The sequence below is a fragment of the Leptodactylus fuscus genome, chromosome 8 (genome assembly GCF_031893055.1).
Source record: "Leptodactylus fuscus isolate aLepFus1 chromosome 8, aLepFus1.hap2, whole genome shotgun sequence".
Classification (NCBI taxonomy): domain Eukaryota; kingdom Metazoa; phylum Chordata; class Amphibia; order Anura; family Leptodactylidae; genus Leptodactylus; species Leptodactylus fuscus.
The window spans coordinates 67,860,159-67,887,885 of record NC_134272.1 but is presented as its reverse complement, the minus strand read 5'-3'; the positions used below and the strand labels follow the sequence as shown (position 1 = coordinate 67,887,885).

The 27,727-nt window shown below is 43.4% G+C and overlaps 1 protein-coding gene across 1 annotated transcript; it reads right to left on the bottom strand.

Annotated features, from left to right (window-relative positions):
* NFE2L2 (NFE2 like bZIP transcription factor 2) lies at positions 1–21,886 on the bottom strand. The gene is made up of 5 exons (XM_075283973.1): positions 21,683–21,886; positions 4,033–4,305; positions 3,870–3,944; positions 2,527–2,700; positions 1–2,079 (listed from the first exon to the last, which is right to left on the bottom strand). Exons 1-5 carry the CDS (start codon positions 21,722–21,724, stop codon positions 898–900), a joined length of 1,746 nt encoding a protein of 581 aa, XP_075140074.1. The 5' UTR covers positions 21,725–21,886; the 3' UTR covers positions 1–897.
* Between the last annotated feature and the right edge of the window lie 5,841 nt (positions 21,887–27,727).

Here is a 27,727-nt window from a genome sequence, read left to right as displayed (position 1 = left end):
CTCAGTTCTTAGATTTTATTAACTGTTCTTGGACTTGTATTGAGAAAATATATATATATAAAAAAAAAAAATACAAATTAAAATTGTCCAAGTAAAAGAAATGAAGTTCCTTCTACAAAAAAATAAGACCCTGCAGTTACAAATGTGGCTTGAAACGAATGATGCGGTGTGCAGTACGTTTATTTTTGGTATATCTGTTAACAGATAAAATAGGACGTTTTATATATTTATATATAAATAGGATTTAATATTTACAATTATTCAGAAGACAGAAGAAAATTGCAGGTGTGAACATGGATACAGGCGAACTAAACCTTATGGCTAAAGGTTTACAACATATAGGCTAAGGCTGCGTGGCGTCAAGATTAACCACGATTTCAGTGTGCAGTCACTAATCCTGTGACATCATCATGATTTGTGGTGACATCACCCGAGTTGTCTTCACGAATGTTGAAAGGCCCGCCTTTCTACAGTAAGCGGCTCACCTAACAAATAGATAAAGCAGAGATGTCGCCACCTATCGCAGATTTTTTTCCCGAAACGCTACCAGGTATATAGGATAGTAAAGCAAGCCTGCAGACCTAGAAATTTTATAGAATCAGACCGTATTCACACATACAGTGGAGAGCACACGCCGTCAAACAGATGAAAACTTAAAAACAAGGTTACTGGTACTTAAAATGCCCATCTTTGCTTCCACTCTCACTCCTAATCCTTCTGTCTGTAGCACATCTTATCCATTGATACGCTAGTTAGAAGCATTCAATTATAGAGCAGAATTTATTTATTTTTTCTACTATTTTACATGTACGTGCTACAGACCAAAACTATTAGCTCCATAGTGCCGCCCTATTGTACAACCCGTTCCCCCGCTCTATAGAAGCGCAAGTCTAGATTCTAGCTCTGTTCTTTCTTAATCTCAATCTTCTTGGCTTTCGGGACGAGGAAGACGTTGCCATCTTTCGTCTGCTGTAGGGAGTACTCGTGAGGAGAATACGGATGGCCGTCCTCGTCGCGGAGTTTGTTGAAGACTTCCATGTACAATGTTCCGAGTTGTTTTTTCATAAGGCGAAGGCTGTTGTTGTACTCGCCCTTCTCGGCAAGCAACTTCTCTTTCTCGTACTTCAGCTTGTCCAGATCGCTTTCCAACTCCACGATGTTCTCCATTTTCCTCTTCCGGCAGTTCTGGGCCGCCACCTTATTTTTGCCTCGCCTACGTATATCTCGAATGAGAGCGAGCTGAGCCTCGTTGAACTGATGCTTGGACATTAAGACGTTGAAGTCGTCCACAGGAAGATTGACAATTTTATCCACAGAGAACGGGACGTTCAGAGCTTTCGCTCTTTGCTCGTCTCTACTGAAACGAGCTTCCTGGCGACTTACTGACTTGTCTTTTGTGAAAGGAGCCTTACTTTGGCCAGGTTTAACAGGCAGCTCTTCTTCTGCCGGACTCTGAGCTTCTAGGTCGAAGCACACGTCATGCGGTACAATGGGCGAGAGCGCGTAGAACGCGTCTTCTGTAAAGTGAACGGGGAATTTCTCTGTGGGGTTCTGTACTTTTTCTATTGTGCTTTCCATATCGTCCATTTCAGAGTCGCTGCATCCGTAATGTGCATCTCCATAAATGGAGGAACCCATGGACTGGCCGGGGGATGTAGCGCAAGGACTTGTGTTAATGGAGATCCCTGAATCCGAATCGTTGAATTCTCTTGGACTGTTCCCATCGAAAGCTTTAGACAACGATAAGTCTGTGATATCTACGGGGTCGCTTAAAAGTTCAGTAAATGTCTGGTTTGAATTGTCTGTCAAAGGCACATTGGTCATTTTGGGATCAATAAGGGTAAATATGTCATCGCAGAATGATTCTACATTGAATGATGAATTTGGGTTTACTGTGGGTACATTAGAGGCGTAAGAACCAACAAAGTCATTAGAGAAAACGGGAGCCGTGTCCTCCGCTGGTTTTTCAATGTTCAGCATTGGCGTGTGGAACATGTAGTTGTTCGTAGTTTCCGTCATGGCGTCCGAATTGGAATACAAGCTCAGGTCGACGAGGTTGTCCAGCTGACCACTGAGGCACTGGGGGAAGAAAGGGAAAGAGGGTTAAACATGGCTATAGAAAAGGAGCACTAACTTACACCAAATAATTTGGAGATATCCCAGCCCTTCCTTCTCTTACTCAAAATTATCTCATTTTACGGAGAGAAATGTATAAATAACTCTTCCTTGTGGTGTCTTAGAACTGATAGGAGGGTCATGGCTGATTCTATGATGGGATGTAAGACAACTGGCTGGATCAGGATCATCTTTACATAATGTAGGGGGGAAGAGATATATTGTTTTAGCTCCAGTGGTTTCATCAGAGGGGGTCCGACTACTGAAATCAGACCACTGTCATGTCAGGTAGGTAGGCGATAACTTACAGGAGTTAAATTTAACAGGGAGCAATGAAAAGAAGAATGAAATAATGTCGCCATATGTAGCACAGACTTGTAATGATGTTCATAGGCACAATGATAACCTTACCTGCAGCTCGGGGATAGACAGTAATTCTTCCCATGCTTGATCCATGTTCTCTGTGTTGGTGGTTGGGTCCTGCCAGTTGTCTGGAAGTGGGTGCTGCTCTGTGGTGAGAAAGTTCTGGCTGGTAGCAATCTGAGAATTTGGTACCATTGCGGTTTGGAAGGTCATTGGAGGTGCCTGGAGAGGAATAATAAATCATATGAGGATTATGAGATGGAAGATGATGCAATACATTCTCAGATACAAATATTCCTCCCAACCGCCATCAGGATACATAATCTATATCAGACCAAGCAAAGATCAGTCCGCACAGAGAACTAAGTGACCCTGAAGTCTTCCTTCTTTTCCTTAGCTGCTATAGGCTCCTAGTTTATCTTCTCAGCATATGTGTGTCTACTTCTGTAACATATTACTGTGTATTATCCTGTATCTGTATTACTATGCTGCTAGTAACATACTGATATTTCCCCACTGTGGGACTATAAAAGGATTATCTTATTGTTAAGGATGTGTGGCAGATTGACCACCATGGATTGTAGAACTGGATCCCAGACAACTGGAAAAAAAACAAGAAGAGATGGAGAAAGGGGAAGCTTTCCAATTGTGGTATATAGCGTGGCTGTTCACAACAAAATCGGGATGTGTCTGCGATGTGCGGAGACTCCATGTAGAGCACTGAACTATGCAACCAAACTACTCTCTTAGGAGTAAAGAGCTTCAAGCTGCGTTGTCCAGCACCCGTCACCTCCCACAGGGGCGCTCATGCTGCTTAATCCATGGAAACAAGCAGGTGTGAAAAGGGGAACTCTCAAAGGTCCGTATGAAGTGAGACACTGATGCCGAGTTGAAAGCCTTCAAGGATGAAATTTCTTTTATTGTATCAACACTTTTCGGTTCTGGACTGCAGCCTTCATCCGTCCAGTACCTTCTGTGTCGCAGTGGTACTCAACTTTCCTAGAAGGAACCTGATGAAGGCTCTAAGTCCGAAACACACTGTTCAGTTTATACAACAGAAGCTTCATCCTTTAAGACTCTCCTTGGCGTCCGTTCTTCCCTTCACCCCCACCCTATGGGAGAAGCGACTTTTAGAGATCTCCCCTTTCACACCTGCTCATCACCACCATAGATCGGAGACTGATGGCTGAGACTAACAATAAGATCTCAGTGTCTTAGATGGGAAGTAAAGCTTTGAGACTTAGGGTCTGGTGTTCCTTTAAATATGTAAGAAACACTGGACAGATAAGCATGTCCAAATGGGGGGGTAAGATCTGTTAAAATAAAAGCGATAAAACTAATTCATAATTTTAAAGAAGAGAAAGAAGTTTTTGGGGAAAGTCGATCGTTACCTCATACTGGAATGTATCTGCTAAAATCTTCATGCATTCATCAATGAAGAGTTCTTGCCCTAAGTCGGATTTACTCTAGAAAGACAAAGCATTACGACATTGTTATGTGGTCCCTTGTGACCCGGGTCATGTGACCTGTAGCGTTAATAATCTGGCTAATTACCTGCAGGGCACTTGTGACTGACTGTGTGACCACGGCCGCCTCGATGGGGGACTGTGGCTGGAGAGGAATAAATTCCCCCGTCTCCTCATCTAGTTGGAGATGGGCGTATAATGCTTTCTCCTGTTCCTTGAGTAGTTGTTCTTGATGTTCCTTCTCAAGCTTCTTCTGTTTTTCCAGTTCATATTCCTTCTGTCTTTGGTTGTAGTCAAAAACTTCACGGCCCACACCTAGATCAATGTCTTGTTTCCACAGGATGTCAATAAGATCCATATCCTAAGAAGAACAACACATAATCCATGAAATCTATGGCCCTAAAACCAACACACTCCAGAGTATAATCTCACGTGTTAATAAAATCTTGCTACGTTGGATATTTGTGTCCACTTTAAGGGGGTTTTCCAGGCTAAATAATTGATGACCTATCCCCAGCACCTGGCTGATCAGCTGTTTGAGGAGGCTGCAGTGTTCGGTCGAGTACTGCGGCCTCTTCAGTACTTACCAAGCACAGCGCCATACACTTGTATAGTGGCTGTGCTTGGTATTGCAATTTAGCCCAGTCACTTGAACTCAATACCATATGTTCAAAGTGGAAGCAGACCTGGGGAGTGCTGCTCCAACTTCAAACAGCTGATCTGTGAGGGTCCCAGGTGTTGGACCTCCCCATAGATAGGTCATCAATTAAAAAATAAACAAACGCTACTGACGGCCATTTATCAGGTCTCGGGGCATTGCAGGTGGGTGGTGTGAGGAGGTTGTAGCTGCATGCGGTTATAGTGGGAAGGCAATTGGCCAAAAACAACAGTAAATAGTGATGGATTTCTGTGACTATACCGCCTCCTACTGTGTAATGTGTCACCAAATATTTCTAAGAAAAGCCACAAATGGGAGGTGTGTGCGGGACACGGAGGGCGCTGTGCAGGAAGTCTCTAAGGGTTTACTTCCAGGAACATTTAAGAAGGCGTACTAACTACTCAAAGGAACAATACAAGAAATGTAAGAACATTCAGTTGTGGCTATTTTATTTCAGCTTAAAGAGTCTTTGGTGCTTAGAAGGTCTGAGTGTAGGGTCTGCTTGGCCATCACACAGCCCCTTCTTGTTAAATTGTGAATGGCATACAGGGGAAACGGGGTTTATCTGTCTAAAAATATTGGTGCCAACACCTAGCTCCCCACTGATCAACTGTTCTCCGAGAATGAAACAGGAAGCAGACAGCGCTGTTCTCTTTGTAGTGGTCAGACCACCTGCTGATCAGCTCCCATTCATTTAAATAGGCGCTAAACTGCAGTGACTTAGTTCAGCCACTACACAGAGAACAGCGCTGTCTGCTTCCTGCTCCATTCTCTGTATCAGCTGGGGTGAACAGCTAATCGATGAAGCTTCTGCCACTTGGAAGCTTTATCAATCTGATGTTAGTGGCCTACCTTTAGGATAGATCATCAATATTTGTATCCAAGAAAACCCCTTTAAGTTCAGGAGAAGCCATGTTACTCCAAAGAGCATCCTTGCCCCCCTGATCCCAAAGATCGCACTGATCAGACCCCTACGATAACTACGCCTCAAACCCACCCGTCATCAGTCCCTGCCCATGAATGTCATCTGAACATTTTAGACGACTTCTAAGAAAAACAAGAAGTAACAAAGCTTAGATTTGGTGAATTTCCCTATTATTTGCTTCACGTGTTATTTGTCCTCGGGGGGATAGAACAAGGTCCGATTCTGCTTTATCTTTTGCAATAACATGTCACATGAGAGAAGGCCAACAATAAGGAACTATCGGAGATCATTTCATTTCCTGTCAAAAAAATATATTCTATCGCAAACAATGGGCTGAAAGAAACAAGCCGTCTATTAAGAAATAGCTCACGTATCAAGTTCCAAGTCTAAGGAGCGAGAAAATCTATATTACCTCCTGCAAATGATTAACTACACCTTAGATAGCGATGTTATCTCAGACTAGTGTCATATTACCTTACACAGTCAAAGGATTTGCTTCTTTTTATTTTAAGAAATAGTGCCTCTCTTGTCAATGGCTGTGTCTGGTATTGCAGCTCATCCCCATTAAAGTGAACCTATCAATGAATTATGTTGCCTTGTATATGATTTAGTGCAGGATTTCTGAGTTAAAAAGGACCTTTCACCACCTCCACCATTTCTAGTTTTAAGCATCTATTAATAGTCGCCACTCCGCTGATTCCAGCACAGTTGGAATTTTCTCTATAGCCCCCACCATTCCTGAGCAAGTTGTGAAAGCTCTGTAATGTCAGAAGGGCGGGGTCAGGCAGGAGGCGTGGTTCAGGGCTCCAATCAGAGGCAGCCAGTGCCACAGAGTCACACCCCTTGTCTGCTTCTGCCTTACACCGCCCACCTCACAGTACAAAACCTAAATAATATGTCAGGCACCAAAAATAACAGCATTGATTGCTTGGGAATGGTGGGGGCTAGAGAAAAAAAAAAAATCCAAATGTGCTGGAATTAGTGGAGCAGCTATTAAGGGATGTAAAGAACTGGATGTGTTAAGAGGTGGTGAAAGGTTCTTTTTGAGTAAACTCCCTAAGGACTCCTAGGAGAGTCAGTGAGAGTCCAGCTTACTCCACATACACATAGTGATAACAGCCTTTTAGGTACAGGAGAGATGTCAATCATTGTGTGAGCGGGGTAATCAGGACTCTCACAGACTCTCTTGGAGGTCTTTCAGATTTTACTCTGCTTATTATTCAGAAATCCTGTTCCAGGTCATATAACCCTATATATCACAGAGCTCAGCTTCTCTCCTCTATCATATAACCCTATATATCACATAGCTCAGCTTCTCCCCTCTATCATATAACCCTATATATCACATAGCTCAGCTTCTCTCCTCTATCATATAACCCTATATATCACAGAGCTCAGCTTCTCTCCTCTATCATATAACCCTATATATCACAGAGCTCAGCTTCTCCCCTCTATCATATAACCCTATATATCACAGAGCGCAGCTTCTCTCCTCTATCATATAACCCTATATATCACAGAGCTCAGCTTCTCTCCTCCATCATATAACCCTATATATCACAGAGCTCAGCTTCTCTCCTCCATCATATAACCCTATATATCACAGAGCTCAGCTTCTCTCCTCTATCATATAACCCTATATATCACAGAGCTCAGCTTCTCTCCTCTATCATATAACCCTATATATCACAGAGCTCAGCTTCTCCCCTCTATCATATAACCCTATATATCACAGAGCGCAGCTTCTCTCCTCTATCATATAACCCTATATATCACAGAGCTCAGCTTCTCTCCTCCATCATATAACCCTATATATCACAGAGCTCAGCTTCTCTCCTCCATCATATAACCCTATATATCACAGAGCTCAGCTTCTCTCCTCTATCATATAACCCTATATATCACAGAGCTCAGCTTCTCTCCTCCATCATATAACCCTATATATCACAGAGCTCAGCTTCTCCCCTCTATCATATAACCCTATATATCACAGAACTCAGCTTCTCTCCTCTATCATATAACCCTATATATCACAGAGCTCAGCTTCTCCCCTCTATCATATAACCCTATATATCACAGAGCTCAGCTTCTCTCCTCTATTATATAACCTATATATCACAGAGCTCAGCTTCTCTCCTCTACCATATAACTCTATATATCACAGAGCTCAGCTTCTCTCCTCTATCCTATAACCCTATATATCACAGAGCTCAGCTTCTCTCCTCTATCCTATAACCCTATATATCACAGAGCTCAGCTTCTCTCCTCTATCTTATAACCCTATATATCACAGAGCTCAGCTTCTCTCCTCTATCATATAACCCTATATATCACAGAGCTCAGCTTCTCTCCTCTATTATATAACCTATATATCACAGAGCTCAGCTTCTCTCCTCTATCATATAACCCTATGTATCACATAGTTCAGCTTCTCTCCTCTATCCTATAACCCTATATATCACAGAGCTCAGCTTCTCTCCTCTATCTTATAACCCTATATATCACAGAGCTCAGCTTCTCTCCTCTATCATATAACCCTATATATCACAGAGCTCAGCTTCTTTTTCTGCATCATTGTGTTCTCAGATAGTTGCACATTAATGGGGATGAGCTGTAACACCAGACACAACCCATAGACAAGAATGACACGGATACTAGAAGAAAAAACAACCAAAAAAAACCCCACATTTTTCTAATCCTGAGCCGCCCCTTTAAGTAGAAAACCTACAATGAGAGTCTCCTTAGGTTCATAGCAACATCTTTTCTGTTCCAACGCTGAACTCACTATGGACATAACACACAATGGCAATAGGCCGGGCTCCATTCAGAGAACAAGCTGGTGTACATTCCCTTCTAGATTCCATAGGCACACATCGCATGACAGGCGCACGTGACATCTGGGCCACGGATAAAGACAATGCTAATAATACATAAAGCTAAAACTCCACAACTAACTGCAAATCACAATGGTGTATGCCAAGGACCCAATATAGAGAAGTGAGAGCACAAGATGCCTTTGGAATTCCCTACTACAAAAGGTAATTTTTTTATTTCTTTCTGCTACAGGAAATGGAATTGTGGGGAATCAGTGAAAAACGGGTGACGAAAAATACCTTCATTTCACCACACGCTCTATGGAAAGGAGCCGGGAAAAGTCACTTGTAAGTAGCAAGAACAGCCCGAGATTCTTTCTTACAACTAAATGCCTAAAGGGATTCTACCACTAAACCAACATTTTTTCTAATTACCACATCGGAATAGCCTTAAGAAAGTCTATTCGTCTCTTACCTTTAGACGTGGTCTCCGCGGCACCATTCCTTAGAAATACCAGTTTTAACCGGTATGCAAATGAGTTCTCTCACAGCAATGGGGGCGTTCCCCAGCGCTCAAAGGGCCATGGGGGCGTCCCCACTGCTGCCCAAGACCTCTCTCCAGCGACGCCTCCATCTTCAACAGCAACCGCGTCTTCTTCCGGCTGGGGTCACACTCCGCTCAGTACGCTCCTGTAGTTCTACGGAAAACTACAGGAGCGTACTGAGTGTGAAGACGCGGTTGCTGTTGAAGATGGAGGCGTCGCTGGAGAGTTCTCTCGCAGTATTGGGGACACCTAAAGTGCTGTTTGAGCGCTGGGGACCGCCCCCAGTGCTGCGAGAGAACTCATTTGCATACCGAACAAAACCAGGATTTCTAGCAAACGGCGGCGCCGAGAAGATATCTAAAGGTAGGAGAAGAAGCCTTTCTTAAGGCTATTCCTACCTATGACTGACAAAAAAAAACACAAAAAAAAAAAACATTTTAATGGTAGAGTCCCTTTAAAAAAAAAAAAAAAAAAAAAAAAAAAGGTTGCCTTTGGAAACCCTCGGCCCCTACAGACTATAAGGGGGTCCACTAGGTTTCCACCCCAAAGGTGCAGACAATGCAGACAGAAAAGCGCTGCTTACAGGACTTTTCTCTCCCATTTTTAAAGCAGTATGGGGAACGGACTGAGCGCAGGTGTGAACCCAGCCTTAGTCTCTCTATGGAGATCTAGCATACAGTTCACACTAGCTACATTTCTCTTTCGAGGCCTGAATAACAGGTTAAAATAAATGGAAAACCTTTATCTTAAAAGAATCAGATTTGCAAAGTAACCACCATGTGAATGGCGCTCCACCTAGAAGCTTAAGCAGTCGCTCCCTTCAGAGACCGGTCCTGTGTGATGACAGCCCAGTAATTGGGTAACAAGTCCTTTGCACGCGGTGACCTCGGCTGTTTTTATAAGCCTCGCTCATTACTAAATCATAGAGAGACTGACACACCACAACTAGGATTACTTGGGGAAACAATCCTGCTCGCACAAACAGGTTAAGAAATCCGGAGTATGGTCTATAAAAGCACCAGGTTCACCTGCGCCCCAGTGTGTAAGGTGCAGCTCTAACCTATCACCTGTGGGCGGCACCAGTCAGGCAGGTCTGTACCAATAAAAGGTACTACATGGGGGGTCGTCCCTGTAAACGAAACGCGTCATAAAAGATACTGATCAGAGGAAAGTCCGGACTCTTGGCCACGGAGATAGAGGGTCACAATGTAATATATTATAATATAGCTGAGGCCTGGTGCGCGGGCCAAAGGGGGTCTGACGATGTAATGGACGGCTTTTAGATGACATTGAATTATTACAAAGCAGGAGCAGTTTCCGTTACCATAAAGCTGGACAGGACACGTCAGTCTATGGAAAGGAGGTGGCGCTGAATCCACCTCAAAATCAGCCTCCAAAAAAGCCAGCTTAGAGATCTACAGCCATACTAGACTTGGAGATGTTCTTCTTCAGGATCCCTGACAGGAAGTCCAGAACATTCCCCACCCCTTCTCCATATCTCCTGTTCTCAGAACCTCTTCTACGTTTTCTAGTATACTTTGATATAATATGAGCTCCTTTATAGAAGTTTCTCCATTAGGTTTACTGCGCCTTTAAATTTTCCTAGGCACAAGATGGTCCAAACACGACCGACCTGATCGCCCTGTTTGCGCAGGAGATTAATAGAGGCTCATTCAGACTAATAGGTTAACAATGTAATGCAGGTCAGTTGTTCCAGATCCGGTATCTTGAGTTGATGGTGAAAAGAAATATTCGGATTACCCTACACGTTTTCCATTAGTCAGGAGCAGTCTCAGACCCCTATAAATAGTCCATGTCATATACAGACCCCCCCTGTATAGCTGGTTATACAGAAACAAGATGGCCACACAACATACAACTTTTAAGGCCTATCTTAATTGACCATGGGTCATCGGTCCAACAACCGTCCGCCATATGGATCAAATGTTTGTAGGGTCATCTGGTCTGTGCTATACAGTGGACGGAGCTGGGAGTAGTTGGCTCCATACCCTGCAAAAATACCAGACACCGGTACTGCAGCTGAAGCCAATGGCAGCCAGGATGTAGTACCGGACTGGCTTCCAGCTCTATGGACTATAAATGGGGGAGGGAGGAATCTCAGACAACCCCTTTAAGATGTATCCATCTAATGACCGACAGCAACTGATCCCGAGGGACCGAATGGACTATCATTTTTAATGTTTCTGTCAAAAGTTGTACTTATGTGGCAACACGGCTGCTCAGTGGTTAGCACTGTAGCCTTGCAGCACTGGAGTCCTGGGTTCGAATCCTGCCAGGAACACCATCTGCAAGGAGCTTGTATGTTCTCCCTGTGTTTGTGTGGAATTCCTCCCATTCTACAAAGACATACTGATAGGAGAAAAAAAAATGTACATTGCCTAATGTGTATGGGCACCCTATATCGATATTTGAGCCCATACACATCACAATAAAGCGCAAACTGGTCTGCAGCAATAGAAAGCCTACAACAAGGTCAGGCATGGCTCAGCCTACCTATAGACTATATGGCAGACAACAAGAAATGACGTCTTTGGTATGTAGAGTAAATACGGTAACCTCATTAAAGACCATTACTATAAATAAGACAATGGCTACAACCTAACAGATGTCTTACATCTGCATGAAGGCCTTGTAAGCAGATCCCACCATGTGGACATGGCTGCCTGGTAACCTGGATATACAGTGTCAGCTCATACTGGATAAACACTCTCTACATTAGCACTTAGGCGCCATATGCTCTACAAAATATCTGCCATATGTACGGACAAACCCATCTACTGGCAAACTGGAAAAACTAAGTACGGCCCTGAACATGGCGCCCGCAGCCCTGCCCCTTGTACCTGGTCACATCGCCTGGTAATACCTCGGAGTAATATGACTTGTAGGATCATAGAACTCTGATATATTGGTGTGACCTGATCAACGGGATGACCGAAAAAAGTCAAAAGAAAAAAAGTTTGGAAATAAAAAAAAGTTTGCAGCTGAATAAGAAACTTATCCATTTCCTAGGCCTAGATCACTTTACTGTCCTGACTAGGCAGAAGGGATCAATACTTGGGGCAGATTCTCAGACTCTCTGCACCAGCTCAGGACCGCCCACCTGACACTAAGAGCCTTATTACAATATTGGGTGCTGAAAATAACAGCATTGGCTGCTCAGGAAAGGTGGGGGCTAGAGAAAAATGTCCAACTGTACTGGAATAAGTGGAGCAGCAGCTAAAAATGCAAAGAGCTGGAGTTGGTGGAAGGTCTTCCTTAAAGGGATTTTACTGTAGCATGCTCCACCAGATGCGACATTACGGCCATTGTCCTAATATACATTAGGTACATTGCTCTGCAGACTTGGTGGGTCTCTATGCTCACATATTGATGCCGATACTGCCTTGGCCTTACTATCAGCAGTGACCACACCAGCCACCTGCTTTGTGCACACTCGGCACACAGTAACCCACATTCGCGTTTCACTTGTCAGACTATGGACTGAACCAGATAATAGAAAGCAAACTTTCCCAATAATCCCTGGCAATGTCTTATCCACTTCACACTAAAGGCGCTCAAGTATGGAAGGTTAAATAAGGAACTGAGAAGATGACTTCATAGGTGACTAATGACAAGGAAGGGGGATTTTTACTGACGCCAACAAACACAAACCTTTCTATTCCCCTTTTATGGATTTCACAATTGTAACAAGAAAAATAACTACAGTTAAAGGCAATGTGTCAGTGCAATTGTCCGCCCTATCCGGGGACAGCATCAGGGAGTGACAGCCATGTTGATTTCCGTATGTGCCTGTAGTGTCATTTTTGAGGAGCTTACACTCCTCGTGAGGAATGACTTTTCTTAAAGGGGATAACGAGTTTCCCAGCATGTGTCTAGGAGCAGCTGATCTGCAGGGGTCCCAGGTGTCAGACCCTTGCAGATGTCATATTAATGGACTCAGGAAGAAAGTGCTCAGGAGTTCCTGTTTTGTCATCCTAAGGGCTAGTTCACATGAGGCCAAGGGAGTGGATTTTGACTGCGGATTTCACCTCAATGTGAAACGCTAGTGTTCAATTTTCCACTAGTGGCTTTTTGCAAACCTGCAGAGTGGGCCCATTCATTTGAGCCGACTCCGGGGGGAAAGAAGCTGCGACTGTTGGGAGCCACAACAGTCGTGGCAGGCGGGTCCCGCATCACTCTCGGTGCCAAAATCCACCCCACCACCCCCTGTGTGAACTAGCCCTAAGTGATGCTCCACCTGCCCTTTAGTTCTTGACTGACAGTCTTCTCCCTACGCACAGTAAGAGGGAGCAAGCTGTCAATCAGAATCTAGAGGAAGTCTGCAGCTCATGGATATCAGGACATGTTCATGCAAGAGCTGCCACTGGCACTGGCACTGGCACTATCGCAAGTCACTTGTACCTAGACTGACCGTGCAGAACACCTCAGTCTGAACACCCCCTGACTCCTTCAATAAGTATATATACGTCCAAGTACTGACGCTGTGCTTGTCCTAAGTCATTATTTCCTAGTGATACATCATCTTTGTGACACTAATATTTTTTACATACCTAAGAAAGACAAGAATGCCGCCTGTCACACACACTGAGATGTATTTCTATCGTTCAGGGATTTCATAAACTGACCCCAGTCAGACCAATGTCCCACTAATAACTAGAATACGTTTTATTTATATAGCGCCAACGTATTGCATGTGACACTGGATACACTACAATTTGTAATGTATGAAACGGACTCTTCACATGTTTCTGTAAGGCTCCGTTCACATCATGTTTGTGAGATCCATTCAATGCAGGTGTGTGACATATACGTTATGTCTATAGTGTATGTTACCATAGGCTGAGAAAGCTATGGCCCATTATACTGGTGGAGACCCAAAAAGTGCCTTCCACTTGATGGGATCCAATAGGCTTCCATTTTTTTTTTAGCTGAATAAAATGGCGCACACTATACTATTCCATACAAAGGCATCTAGGACACAATGTATAGAGTGCAGTATACAATTCTATGGGTGCTGGATGGCACTGTATGATATGTGTCACATGAATATATTTAATGTATGGACCAGGCGGTTTGCGACACATACAGTTAACATACACAATGTGAAAATACTTTTTAGGGCGGTTTCACACCTGCGCCTGGTCTCTGCTTTTAGGTTTCCGTCTTCTGCCCGAGAAACTGGACAGGAGACGGAAATTGGCAGGAACTTTTCAAACCCATTCATTTCAATGGGTTTGCAAAGTGTCCACCCGTGAGCATTTTATGGTCTCTGTGGAAAAAAAATGTTTTTTTGAACCGGACACAAAGTCGGACATGCAGGAGATATATATATATATATATATATATACACACACACACACACATATATATATTTTTTTTTACAATTATATATATATATATTATATATATATATGTGTGTGTGTGTAAAAAAAATAAATATATGTATGTGTGTATATAATATATATAAATATATATCATATTATAATATTATATAACAGGACGAAAGGACACCCTCTGTGAGGCTAATGCAATCCTATGGTCACATTCGATGCCTCCGTTGGCAGTTCGCCAACCCACTAAATATACATCACAGACATAGCGCAACACGTAGAAGTTTGTTAAAGCCACCAGTATAATATATATGTGTATATGGACATCTTAACAGACCCATACACCTTTATTTGCGGCCAGATCAACCTTCATGAAGTCCAATATCCCAACTACAGCCATCAGCAGCGTCTTATGAAGCTACATTATATAAGTGAGTCCAGCAGATAGTCCCTATATACTAGAAGAAGTCGGCGTCTTCCTCCAGGACGGCTCGGCGCTCCATCTGCTGAACTATGCAGGATTATGCAATCGGATGGTAGAATGACATTATGTGGCTCGCTGCTGGCTGCTAAATCCAGATGTAGTCGGAAAAGAAAATAAAAGGCTGCCCTTGGCACGGGGAGTGGAGGGAAGTGCTTGCGCAAGAGTCTCAGCAGTCCCAACAACTCCCTGCTGTGCCGAGTGTAGAGGAGCTCACACGCACAGGGATCCTACAAGGGGACTGCCGACATACAACCGCCACCGCCTGCTCCGAGCACTGCTACAACATTGTAACATTCTGACACACAAATCAGATTCTAGATCCATCTCATCCAAGTCTGGAGATTTTCTTAGCCTGGATTCACAAGGTCTTTTTTGCAAAAAAACATGATTTTTCAGTACATTTTATACCACAAAAAAATAAAAATTCTGTATCCAGATGTTCCATGTCAGTCACTAGGGAGTGGGACCTATCAGGGCAATACAAAAAGTACTTTTTTTTGCAGAGGATATTTTTTTTGTTCTTATTTTTTAGCCTTCACTTGTCTGATGTTTTTTCTATAGACTCTCTAAAGAGAAAAATTAATCTAGAAAAAAAACCACAACTTTGTATTGTTACAAAATGTGTGACCCGATGCACACTGACACGGTCTAGTCTAAGTTTACATCGACTGTTTGCTCATTGACTTTGCGCCAAAAATCTATATCAGAATGTTGTCGCATTGTAAGTCACTTCTCTTTTAGGGCAAGTCCCACGCATTTCTCAATAAGCTAAAGTGCTTTTAAAATAGTCGTGATACAGGAAGAAATAGGCTGAAGGGGGGCAACACGGTGGCTCAGTGGTTAGCACAGCAGCCTTGCAGCGCTGGAGTCCTGGGTTCGAATCCCACCAGGAAGAACATCTGCAAGGAGTTTGTATGTTCTCCACGTGTTTGTGTGGATTTCCATCCATTCTACAAAGACATACTAATAGGAAAAAAAAAAAAGTACATAGTGATCCCTATATGGGGCGCGCCAATGTTTCCACGTGACCCCGGAGGACGATCACTGGCCTTAGTGGTCTTTGGCCATACACCATTGAGGCTTTATGCACTCAACCATTGATCTAATAGCCTTGAACAATGGACATGTACAGCAGTTTTTGGCATGTGAGGGCTGATTTTTGTTTTTTTTATGCCTTTCAAAACCCATGAAATGTGAATACAGCCATGTGACGGCTGGTTTTCTTGGTCATGTGAATAAGCCCTTATTCTTCGCCAATTTGGACAATTCCCCTTAATATGGCCAAGGTAAATGGCTTTCTCCCGTGGGGCAGATCTCACGTGGAAGGACAGACAGATAGCTAATGTACAGTATAACTAGATCCCAAGGGTACTACAGATCTGTCAATCCCACACCTGATGTGGCTGCCCAGAGCGGTGATGTTGTGGCGTCACATCCACATGGCAACGCCAGTACATCACACCAAGGCATGTGTTTACATTGGACAGCAGTGAGCAGGTATACAGTGTAGACTAGTGATGGCAAACCTATTGCACGGGTGCCAGAGGTGGCACTCCGAGCCCTCTCTTTGGGCACCTATTCGTGGAAAAGATTATACTGTGTGAGGGCCACTGTGCAGCATATTATACTGTGTGGGGCCACAGTGGAGCAGATTGTACTGTGTGGGGGCCACTGTGGAGCAGATTGTACTGTGTGGGGGCCACTGTGGAGCAGAAAGCTCTATAAAGCCCCATTCATATGACCATATTTTGCAGGTCTATAATTGTGTGCAATTGTGGATCCGCACATTATTAAGGTTAAATCGCCGTGTTGACACTTTGTGATAAATTAGTGGGTTTTGGGTTACAGTTTGGGCACTCAGTCTCTAAAAGGTTCACCATCACTGGTGTATACAGCAGGTATATATTGTATAACACCAAAAACATAAAAAACATAAGCGGGCTCCCCGGGATGACGAAATACCAAATGGGACAGAGATGTAGCTGTAAACATTTCCTTAGTATGTTACGCCACCACTGCCTCATCCTACCAGTGGACTGGGACATGCCCAGAAATATTTCATGTGGTTTCCTAATTTTATACACTAAGGCCTGTAACCTTCTAATGTACTTTGTATGTCGATTCCTCAGCAATGTCACGCTCTCTGCTTGCTGTCAGTGAATATAAACTGGTTCACAATGGAAACAAATGGATGGATAGATTTATATTAAAGCGGGTAGAGATCTCGGGGTACAGTATTAGGGTAATATATAAAAAGGCAATTCAATCTAATATGGAAATGACACAGCCATAGCCATTGGAAGACACAGGACACCACTCGTACGTCTTGACACTAATATCATTATATAGAGAGAGGTAATGGTTCGGGTGATCGATCGCTCGTGGTCATAGTCAGTACTGTGAGATTCTGGATTCCACTTGAAAACAGGAAAATCTCACACCTCGATACCGACCGTGACCGAATTGATGACCCATTTCCTATTGGCTATGTATAGGGATTGTGTGGAACTATAAGTCACAGCATGCTCGAACAGATACAAGCTGAGAGGTGGAGTCGCACAAGAGTCGCAAAGCCACATTTTGCATACAACTTTCCATTGTTCCTCATCAGCTCGAGACGTTGCGTGACAGGAGTAGCAGCAGGTGTGACAGCTCAGCTTTCCAGAGATTATGTATAGACACAATGGTCTGGATGGCTTTTATTCTCTTATTTTCCTCACCTATGATATTCCTTCCTATCAGGTCTTGTATATAGTCAGTCACAATATACGGTGGCTACTAAAGTCTCACAAAGGCTTCCTGGTGCGGGGATTGTACACATCCTGTATCAGGTGTATCCTGTACTGTGTGCAGTGTAAACATGGAGTCTATTTTCATGGATTTTTATCATCTATAAATAATGTTTTCGAATTCAAGCTGAACCAGTTGGCAGACGCTGGAGCACCATGCAATTTTGTTCTAGTAGTCCGTGGTGAACCACAGAGACTGGCCACGGAAAAGCTATGGAGCCCTGGAGGTGAGGGAAGGAGCACCATATATGTGGCAGTGCTGTGTGTCGGGGGGGGGGGGGGGGGGGGCAATATTTGCATGGTCAACTAAAATACTCAACGTGTACCTTCTCTATTACAGAGTTAGACCCCCTATTGTACTGATGCAAGCGGTTTTTGAGAAGGTGCATTTGGCCAAGCTGAATATGCTAGTGAGAAAAATCAGGGGAAACAAACATTATCTAATGTCTACTGTACCCTACCTGAGAGCGGGATATGATAGAGGGAAACAAGGTAAGGTCTGGGATATATAGGAGAGAAGCTGAGCTCTGTGATATATAGGGTTATATGATAGAGGAGAGAAGCTGAGCTCTGTGATATATAGGGTTATATGATACAGGAGAGAGGCTGAACTCTGTGATATATAGGGTTATAGGATAGAGGAGAGAAGCTGAGCTCTGTGATATATAGGGTTATATGATAAAGGAGAGAAGCTGAGCTATGTGATATATAGGGTTATAGCATAGAGGAGAGAAGCTGAGCTCTGTGATATATAGGGTTATATGAAAGAGGAGAGTAGCAGAGCTGTGTGATATATAGGGTTATATGATAAAGGAGAGAAGCTGAGCTCTGTGATATATAGGGTTATAGCATAGAGGAGAGAAGCTGAGCTCTGTGATATACAGGTTATATGATAGAGGAGAGAAGCTGAGCTCTGTGATATATAGGGTTATAGGATAGAGGAGAGAAGCTGAGCTCTGTGATATATAGGGTTATATGATAGAGGGAGAGAAGCTGAGCTCTGTGATATATAGGGTTATATGATAGAGGGAGAGAAGCTGAGCTCTGTGATATATAGGGTCATATGATAGAGGAGAGAAGCTGAGCTCTGTGATATACAGGTTATATGATAGAGGAGAGAAGCTGAGCTCTGTGATATATAGGGTTATAGGATAGAGGAGAGAAGCTGAGCTCTGTGATATATAGGGTTATATGATAGAGGGAGAGAAGCTGAGCTCTGTGATATATAGGGTTATATGAAAGAGGAGAGAAGCAGAGCTGTGTGATATATAGGATTATATGATAAAGGAGAGAAGCTGAGCTCTGTGATATATAGGGTTATAGCATAGAGGAGAGAAGCTGAGCTCTGTGATATACAGGTTATATGATAGAGGAGAGAAGCTGAGCTCTGTGATATATAGGGTTATAGGATAGAGGAAAGAAGCTGAGCTGTGTGATATATATAGGGTTATATGGTAGAGGAGAGAAGCTAAGCTCTGTGATATATAGGGTTATATGATAGGGGGGAGAAGCTGAGCTCTGTGATATATAAGGTTATATGATAGAGGAGAGAAGCTGAGCTCTGTGATATATAGGATTATAGGATAGAGGAGAGAAGCTGAGCTGTGTGATATATATAGGGTTATATGATAGAGGAGAGAAGCTGAGCTGTGTGATATATATAGGGTTATATGGTAGAGGAGAGAAGCTAAGCTCTGTGATATATAGGGTTATATGATAGGGGGGAGAAGCTGAGCTCTGTGATATATAGGGTTATAGGATAGAGGAGAGAAGCTGAGCTCTGTGATATATAGGGTTATATGATAGAGGAGAGAAGCTGAGCTCTGTGATATATAAGGTTATATGATAGAGGAGAGAAGCTGAGCTCTGTGATATATATGATTATAGGATAGAGGAGAGAAGCTGAGCTGTGTGATATATATAGGGTTATATGGTAGAGGAGAGAAGCTAAGCTCTGTGATATATAGGGTTATATGATAGGGGGGAGAAGCTAAGCTCTGTGATATATAGAGGTTATATGATAGGGGGGAGAAGCTGAGCTCTGTGATATATAGGGTTATATGATAGAGGAGAGAAGCTGAGCTCTGTGATATATAGGGTTATATGATAGAGGAGAGAAGCTGAGCTCTGTGATATATAGGGTTATATGATACAGGAGAGAAGCTGAGCTCTGTGATATATAGGGTTATATGATACAGGAGAGAAGCTGAGCTCTGTGATACTCTATGGTTACCTCCATCTATCATATAAACCTATATACATCACAGAGATCAGTCTTTCTATAGGTTCACTTTTAGCAGGCTGACTCCCCATATCCTCTCTGACTAATAGAGAGCAAGGGGAGAAGGGTCTACAGAATGCCTAAGTGTAGGGCTGCTATAAGGACTATATGTGATACTACTGACCACTATGTATTATTACATTTCTGGAAATATGTAGGCTTTAGCATCTCCCTACAGTTACGCCGGGTCAATCCGCTCACCATTAGGGCAGTTTTGGTTGGACCTCCTTAAGACCAATCCAGGCACCGACATGTCACCTCTGGCTCATAATAAGAAATATAATACGGATATAAGAAGGGTTCTTTCCACAGATTACATTAATAACACTTCAGATAACCTTCAGTCTAGTGACTGGCGACAAGTACTGGTTACCTGCAGATAAGATGAGGGACACTCCTGTAGTTGCCTGCACACCTTCTATAGCTACTGGCAGAATACCCCCATACACACGCACACTCGGCTCAGTCACCTGTGCAGGTCTTCCCAATGGGATAGAAACAGTAAACTGCAGTCAGACACCTCTGGCTTATGATGATGTGTAGTCATCATCCAGAAAACAAACAGAACATTTACAAACTTTATAGTAGAATTCATTAAATGAAATAAAACATGTGAATAGTAAAAAGTTGCTCTGCAGCACACAGTCCATGAAGTCTGAGGATCAACTGTACCCAGCAGGACACTTACAGGAAGTTACTCTCGCCTGCTCCCCCAGAACCCCCTAAGGAGCCCCCTGGTGACTATGCACATTCAGTTGTCTAGGAGAGAACATGCAAACTCCAACCATAGAGCACTAGTATGGAGGAGACGGGAAGTGAGGCTCCGGGGGATCGCAACCAGCCAAGGAAACATTAACCACATCCACACTGACCATTACACAACTAGCCGGGTGCCCTTTGGTAGTCGTTAGAAAACTTTAAATATTATTATTATTTATTATTATTATTTTATTAAATTATATAATTAAAATAAATATATACAGAAACTTATAAAAAAATAAATAAAAAAACAAAAAATATATATAATAATTATATATAATTTCATTTTTTTAAAGTTTTCTAAGGACTAATATATATATATATATATATATATCAGACACTTTAAGAAGTGACCACCCTTTGGCCGCTCCAGTTGCCCTGCTCTGTAGGATATAAGACCGAGGAAGCGGCTTCTAACCTTCAGAAATAAGTTGTCAAAGTTCTCAATGTGAACTCAGCCAAATCTTAGCACCTTATAAGACATCCCGAACCCCCTAAACACCAACCCCAACCCTCCAAGCACCGCCACCTAAGTGATGTCACGAGGTTCTGCAGCATCTGAGGTCCCCAGAGAACCCAACCTGATGTGGGCTGACCGGGCACAACTCTCAGCTGCCTAATTTTTTTTTTTTATAAAGTTTTCCTCATTCCTCCGGTTACAGAAGAGGAAGTGGAGACATCGCTCAATGAAAGTATGTGACCCCCCCCCCCCCCCTACCCCCTTCATTGTGTAAATGGTCACATGACCTGTCAACCACCAATCGCTGTAAGTGGGTCAGCGGCTCACCGGAGACCGGTACTGGGTTCAGCTGGTGACAACGTCTGGGAAATTTTTTTACCAAATTTCATACAAATATTTTTTGAAATTAACGCAAGTTTTTAATTAAGCGATTAATCATGATATCTTATTCATAGCAAATCCACAACCAATTATTTAAGGAAATGTCACATTAATGCAAATAAACAAGCAAAAAACTTGAACAGTGTGAACAATCAATATCGTATCGCATCGTATGGTAGTGGGTATATCGGACGATGGATTGTTGTCTCCCTCTTCTCCAGCCCCACCCCCACCAGGTCCCTTCCATGACACCAAGGTGACATCTCGGCGCCGCCCCCAGGTGTCCCCTCACCTGCTGTGGCTGCTTAGCGGGGGGTAACTCTATTTCCATCATGGTGGCCCCTAGCACCGGCCGGGTATATCCTCGGTGAAGTTGTCGCAGTATGTCCTGGTGTGTCGCTGTGCCGCGCCCCCCCGTTACTCTGCCCGGTCCGGTGACTCTCACTCCGTTCTCAGGACCGTCCTAAGCAATATGACGGGAAACTACAGGGCAACACGGCCAAAGTCTCCTGTCACAGCGGCTCCACCAATCAGAGTGCAGCATTCCTCCAGCCCCGCCCCCCGGTGATGACGCAAAACATCACGATGCAGCAGGCAGAGCCGGCGTCGCCCACCACTTCTTGGCCACGCCCTCTTTATTAACCCCTTCACTGCTGGATAGAGTTAGGTCACATTGTGTTTTTCTAACAGTCAAGTTCATGTTCAGTTGTAATGTCAATAGCTCAGTGTGAACGTGGTCTAATGCAGAGGTTGCTGTATTTTGGTCACCTATGGATACTTATACAACAACAGACTTGTCAGGTGCTTTTCTTACAACAGACTCTAAATTCAGATTGTCGCTTGAAACGCAAATAAACATTTTGTCAATAAACCTCGACAGTGTGAATAGTGTTCAGCAGTTTTATCAGACAATATCATATCGCATTGTATGGGACCGGGTATGCCGGACGATGAATTGTTGTCTCCCTCTTCACCCCCAGGAAATTGTCCATCCATAGATGTATTATGTATATATGTGTCAGTATACACTGCTGGGACTGCCGTCCTATTAAAAATGGAAGTAGCAGAGTAAAAGACGTCCATCCGCCAATATATGGTGGACATTGAGATGGAGACTCTGATGCAAATGTGAACTTAACCGTAAAGGGTGTGCTATGGATATGGAGCATTATGGGTTATATTGTGGGCACAACTTAAAGCTCCTCAGACAACCACCTGAGAACAGTCCAATAGGTCAAAAATTGTGGGGTCAGACGATTTATACAGGAATATTCTATGATTTGGGAGTCTGACTGATCGATACCTCAGTGATAAGCCCGGACTTGTCTGTTATTGATGTCATTACTAAGGGGTCAGTCTATTCTGGGATTATTAACCTGAATAGTGATATGTTTGGGTCTCCATGTGAGGCCTGAATCACATCTGCGCTCGATATTCCGTTCGGGAAGATGACCGAAACAGATGACCGAATGCATTAACAAAAGCACACGGACCCCATCAAATATAACGGGTTCCGTGTGTTTTCCGTGCGGTGTCCAGTACTTCATGAATTACTTCATGAATTACTCTCCACATGACTCGGGCAGACACTGTGCGTAAAACACATGGACCCCATTATAGTCTATGGGGTTCGTGTGCTGTCACTTCTCACCGCTTGTCAATGTGTTCGGTATTTCGTTGAGGGGGAGGTCCCCATGTGAACTCCTCGAACGGAATACGGAACTGAATCCTTTTTTTACGCAATGTTTGTTTACGTTTTCCTGAACACACAACTTTATCTTCCATCAGATAAGGAGCAGACATGAAGTTTCCATCAGGATGGGTTGTCATTCTAAAATTCTCAGAAAACCTTTTTAACTACAATGTCTACAACCACTATAAAGGCTGATCTACCATAGTGATAAGGGTTTGCTGAGACCTGCAAAACTATTGAGAATGTGCAAGAAATGACCATATGAGTGCTAGAGAGTTATGGAAACCTAGCTGGCTTGATGTTAGTGGGGGAGGACTTTTTTCTTGGTTTTCAGCATCCACGAGAATCCTTGTTAGGGGGCGTTCACACTTGCACCCCTGTGTGTATTGTGTCATTTCACTGGGTTTCCGTCTTAAGCTTCGGCGAAACTGAACAGGGGACGGCTGCCCAGTAGTCAGTTTTAAAACCCACTCAATTGGGCCAAAAAAAGCGGTTTCCCCGTGGAAAGGCTGCAGGCGGACAGCAGTGGTTTGCTTTTAAAACCCATTCGAATGAATGGGTTTTAAAAGTGAAGCCGTCTCTTGTCCAGTTTCGCCTGTGCTTAGGACGCAAACCCGAAGGAATGACACGGAGCGCACAGGGACGCAAGTGTGATCACTCCTTATTATGACATATGTATCTGATATGTCTTATAGCGCCCATACCTATTAAATTACAACTTGCCAATTTCTTTGGAACCAGTCAACTATCTTATATAAATGTGGGCCCTTCCAATTATTCTCAATGACGAATGTCAAGAACATTAAGACATGTTGGATTTCTTCACGCTTGACTCTTTGCTCCAGTAGGATATAATCTGCTGACAAAGGAGCCTGATAGTTTCTAAAAGGTTATGAACATCATATTCACCCAATGACCAATGGATACCACATAGACTGTCATCGCAAAGTTTTTCATCACCCTCCGTCTTATTAAACATTCATTCGGGGGGGGGGGGGTACATCTATCACAAATGAGGTTCTATAATCTAATTTCATATAGAGGCTGCAAACTGAAGGTATGGTATCTTTTTTTGGCTTTGAGAAGCCTTTGTCCAGATATGGTTTGTATTGGAAACCTTTCACACCTTACTATATGAAAAGAGAACCGAGGGCTTTCACAATAGACGAAAATTACAAAATCAGGTTGTGACTGTGTCAGAAAACTTTCTAGGAGCGGTGAGACTGAATCACAGGCGACTGTACTTGTAAATGGAAGATATAGCCAAAATAAACTTCTGATGTGTCAAAGATACTTCTGATGACATTGGAAAAGCTTGATACAGGTCTCCATAAAGAGGTACCAGATCCTCCATAAAAAGGTACTCAATGGACATCTCTTTCAGAATGTGGCCCCCTATGGAGCCAATGGATACACCAGGTCTTGCCTCCGACACCCCCAGCATACAGACTTGAGGGGTAAGCCGTAAGTAGTCTGAAGATGACGTTGGAAAAGCTTGATACAGAACTCCATAAAGGTACCAGATCCTTAGACACTACTCAATGGACATCTCTTACAGAATGAGCCCTCCTAGGCAGTCAGCGGATACACCAAGTCTTGCCTCTGACACCCCCAGCATATAGCCTTGAGGGGTAAGCCGTAAGTAATCTGATATTTCTCCTGCAGCGACCACTGAAGTGAAAATGTGGTAATAATAGGCCGGTCTTGTGTAGAGCCCATCTCTCTTCTGGTTCATAGAGAAGACCAATACCCTTACGTTGTAATACAGCACACGGACAGGGCTTGCCATCAGACAACCCCTTTAAGTAGCATACAAGAACACCTGGGTGGAGAACCCGGGAATTGGCAGAACAACAAACATACAAAAAGGTAAGGCTCACGATTGCGTATGGTCAAAACTGGATTTTTTTTATTCAGTAAAAGGCACAACGCATTTCAGGATTAACATCCCTTTCTTAAGTGCATGGATTCATTCATTTAGGAGTTTTTCTATAGGCGGGATCAGTAACCCCTCTAAGTAGGACAAGATACTCTGGTGACAAATACCCTTGAAGGGGGTCTTTAAAGGGTTTGTGTACTGAACACAGTGTGGAGCCGGAAGTAGTTGACTCCATGCCCTGAATAGTGTCCGAGAGCAGTTACTGCACCTCCAATTAAAGGAAATGGCAGCTAAACTCCAGTCCTGACACCCAGGTATTATACAGAGCTAACTACTTCCAACTCCAGGCAGTGTAGAGTACAAGGCTTGAAAGTCAAATCAAAAACCTGATCTGCGCAGGGTCTCCGTATCGACCCCCCCCCCCCTCCTTGTAGTCAGATATTGGCTAATAAATAAAAAAAATCCAGGCCAACCACTTTAGGTCCCATTCACACAAGACAAGTGAGACTGAAAATCCAGTATGCACAATGGCTTGATTTCCCAGTCCGAACCTAGTTAGGAGATGGGACTCCTGGCATAGTGATCTGTGACACAGAGTCCATGCCTCACTGTGGCTCTATTGTCCTATATTATACTCAGCACTGGACATTAAAGCCGCAATGAGGCATGATAGGACTTAAGGGTTAATATGCACGAGAGTCCATATTAATACATAAAAGATAATTTGTTTAATATTCACTAATATCCAACTAAAGAACTAGAATTAATAATGAAAGAACCTTCAGAGCAGGAGGCCTGACTATTGCACATGAGGGATACATTAGGGTTAACAATGAGAATATAAGCAGTGCCGCATCTCGTATAGGCACGTGAACTATTAACGTCTCCAATCCACTGAGCTTTCTTGGCAAGAGTTCATGAAACAGGATTTTTTTTGTGTTAAACAATACTAATACGGCTTTACTCGTGAGAAGTTTGTAAGGACCCTCCACCTACGCACAGCAGAACAAGTTACTAAACATGCTGAAACAGATGCATACTTTCAGGGGTGAAAATGATTCCAGGTACAACCGTGCCCTGAGGGATTGGGAAGTTTGGGCTTGAATCCCTTATTCCCATGTCATTCCATCTGGAACAGGGCACGTCTGCTACTTGGAGGTTGGGTTGGAAGAGTTTGTGGCCTCAACGATTGTAATGGTGTCAGGCTAAGGCTAGGTTCACACCCGCGCTTGAATTCTGTTCGGGGATTCCATTCCCGGAATCCGCTTCAAAAACGCGGAGAGAATAGTTCAGCAAGGAGGAATTTTCTCTCCGCATTTTTGGGCAGAAACTCGTCGGAACCCAATGATAGTCTAAGGGTTCTGCGGGTTTATATGAGTAACCTCATTGTAAGGGGATTGGGGTTTTTTTGTAAGAAGAACGGAAACCCCAGCGCAAATGTGAACCTAGTGTAACACTAATATTCTTTAGAAGCCATCCCATTAAACAGCAATGCCTGAACTGCACATTAAAGCTTACATTCAGTGTAATGAAATGCTATACAATTTTCCAATATATTTTCTGTATCAGTCACTATGTTCAAGATCTCTGCATCATGTCATTGAATGGCAACCTTTATTGTTGACATACTTGCCAACATTCTCATCTGGGCTCCCAGCAAAGCAGCCTTCTCTGCATGCCACGAAAATTTTCCAACGAGGCCATATTCCTTTTAGGAGGAGCAATGTGTCCTATTGAGACACGACATGGTCCCTCTTTGTTATGTAGACTAGAAAATACAAATAAAATATATTGACATATAACTAGAAGGATGCAGGTGCATGCCGCCAGGCCTGGAAAATGTGCCTGTTCTTCCGGGACTTCAGGAGGACAACCCTTTTTCAAAGAAATTACCAGATGTTCCGGGAAAGTTGGCGAATAAGAATAAGAATCAGTCCATGATCATGTTATGGACACATAGGTCACAGCTCATTCCAGGACACAGCTCTGACAACTGTACTGTAACTTACAGTATAAATGGGTTTTCTGGGGGGGGGAGGGGGGTTATGGTCCATCCTCAGGACTTGCTACTTGAAGCTCGTGGGTCCAAATGCAAAATCTGTAATGGGGCACCTAGAGTGTTGTCCAAAAGTATTGGCACCCCTGCAATTCTGTCAAATAATACTTGTGTTCTTCCAGAAAAATTAATATCTTCATTTATTTTGCTTGCAATGAAAAAACACAAAAGAGAATGAAAAAAAAAGTCAAATCATTGATCATTTTACACAAAACTCCAAAAATGGCCCGGTCAAAAGTATTGGCCCCCTCAGCCTAATACTTGGTAGCACAACCTTTAGACACAATAACTGCGCACAACCGCTTCCGGTAACCAGCAATGAGTTTCTTACAAGGCTCTGCTGGAATTTTAGACCATTCTTCTTTGGCAAACTGCTCCCAGCCCCTGAGATGTGAAGGGGGCCTTCTCCAAACTGCCATCAAGAGATCTCTCCACAGGTGTTCTATGGGATTCAGGTCTGGACTCATTGCTGCCACTTTACAAGTCTCCAGTGCTTTCTCTCACCACCATTTTCTAGTGCTTTTTGAATTGTGTTTTGGGTCATTGTCCTGCTAGAAGACCCATGACCTCTGAGGGAGACCCAGCTTTCTCACACTGGGCCCTACATTATGCTGCAAAATTTGTTGTTAGTCTTCAGCCTTCATAATGCCATGCACACGGTCAAGCAGTCCAGTGCCAGAGGTGGCAAAGCAACCCCAAAACATCAGGG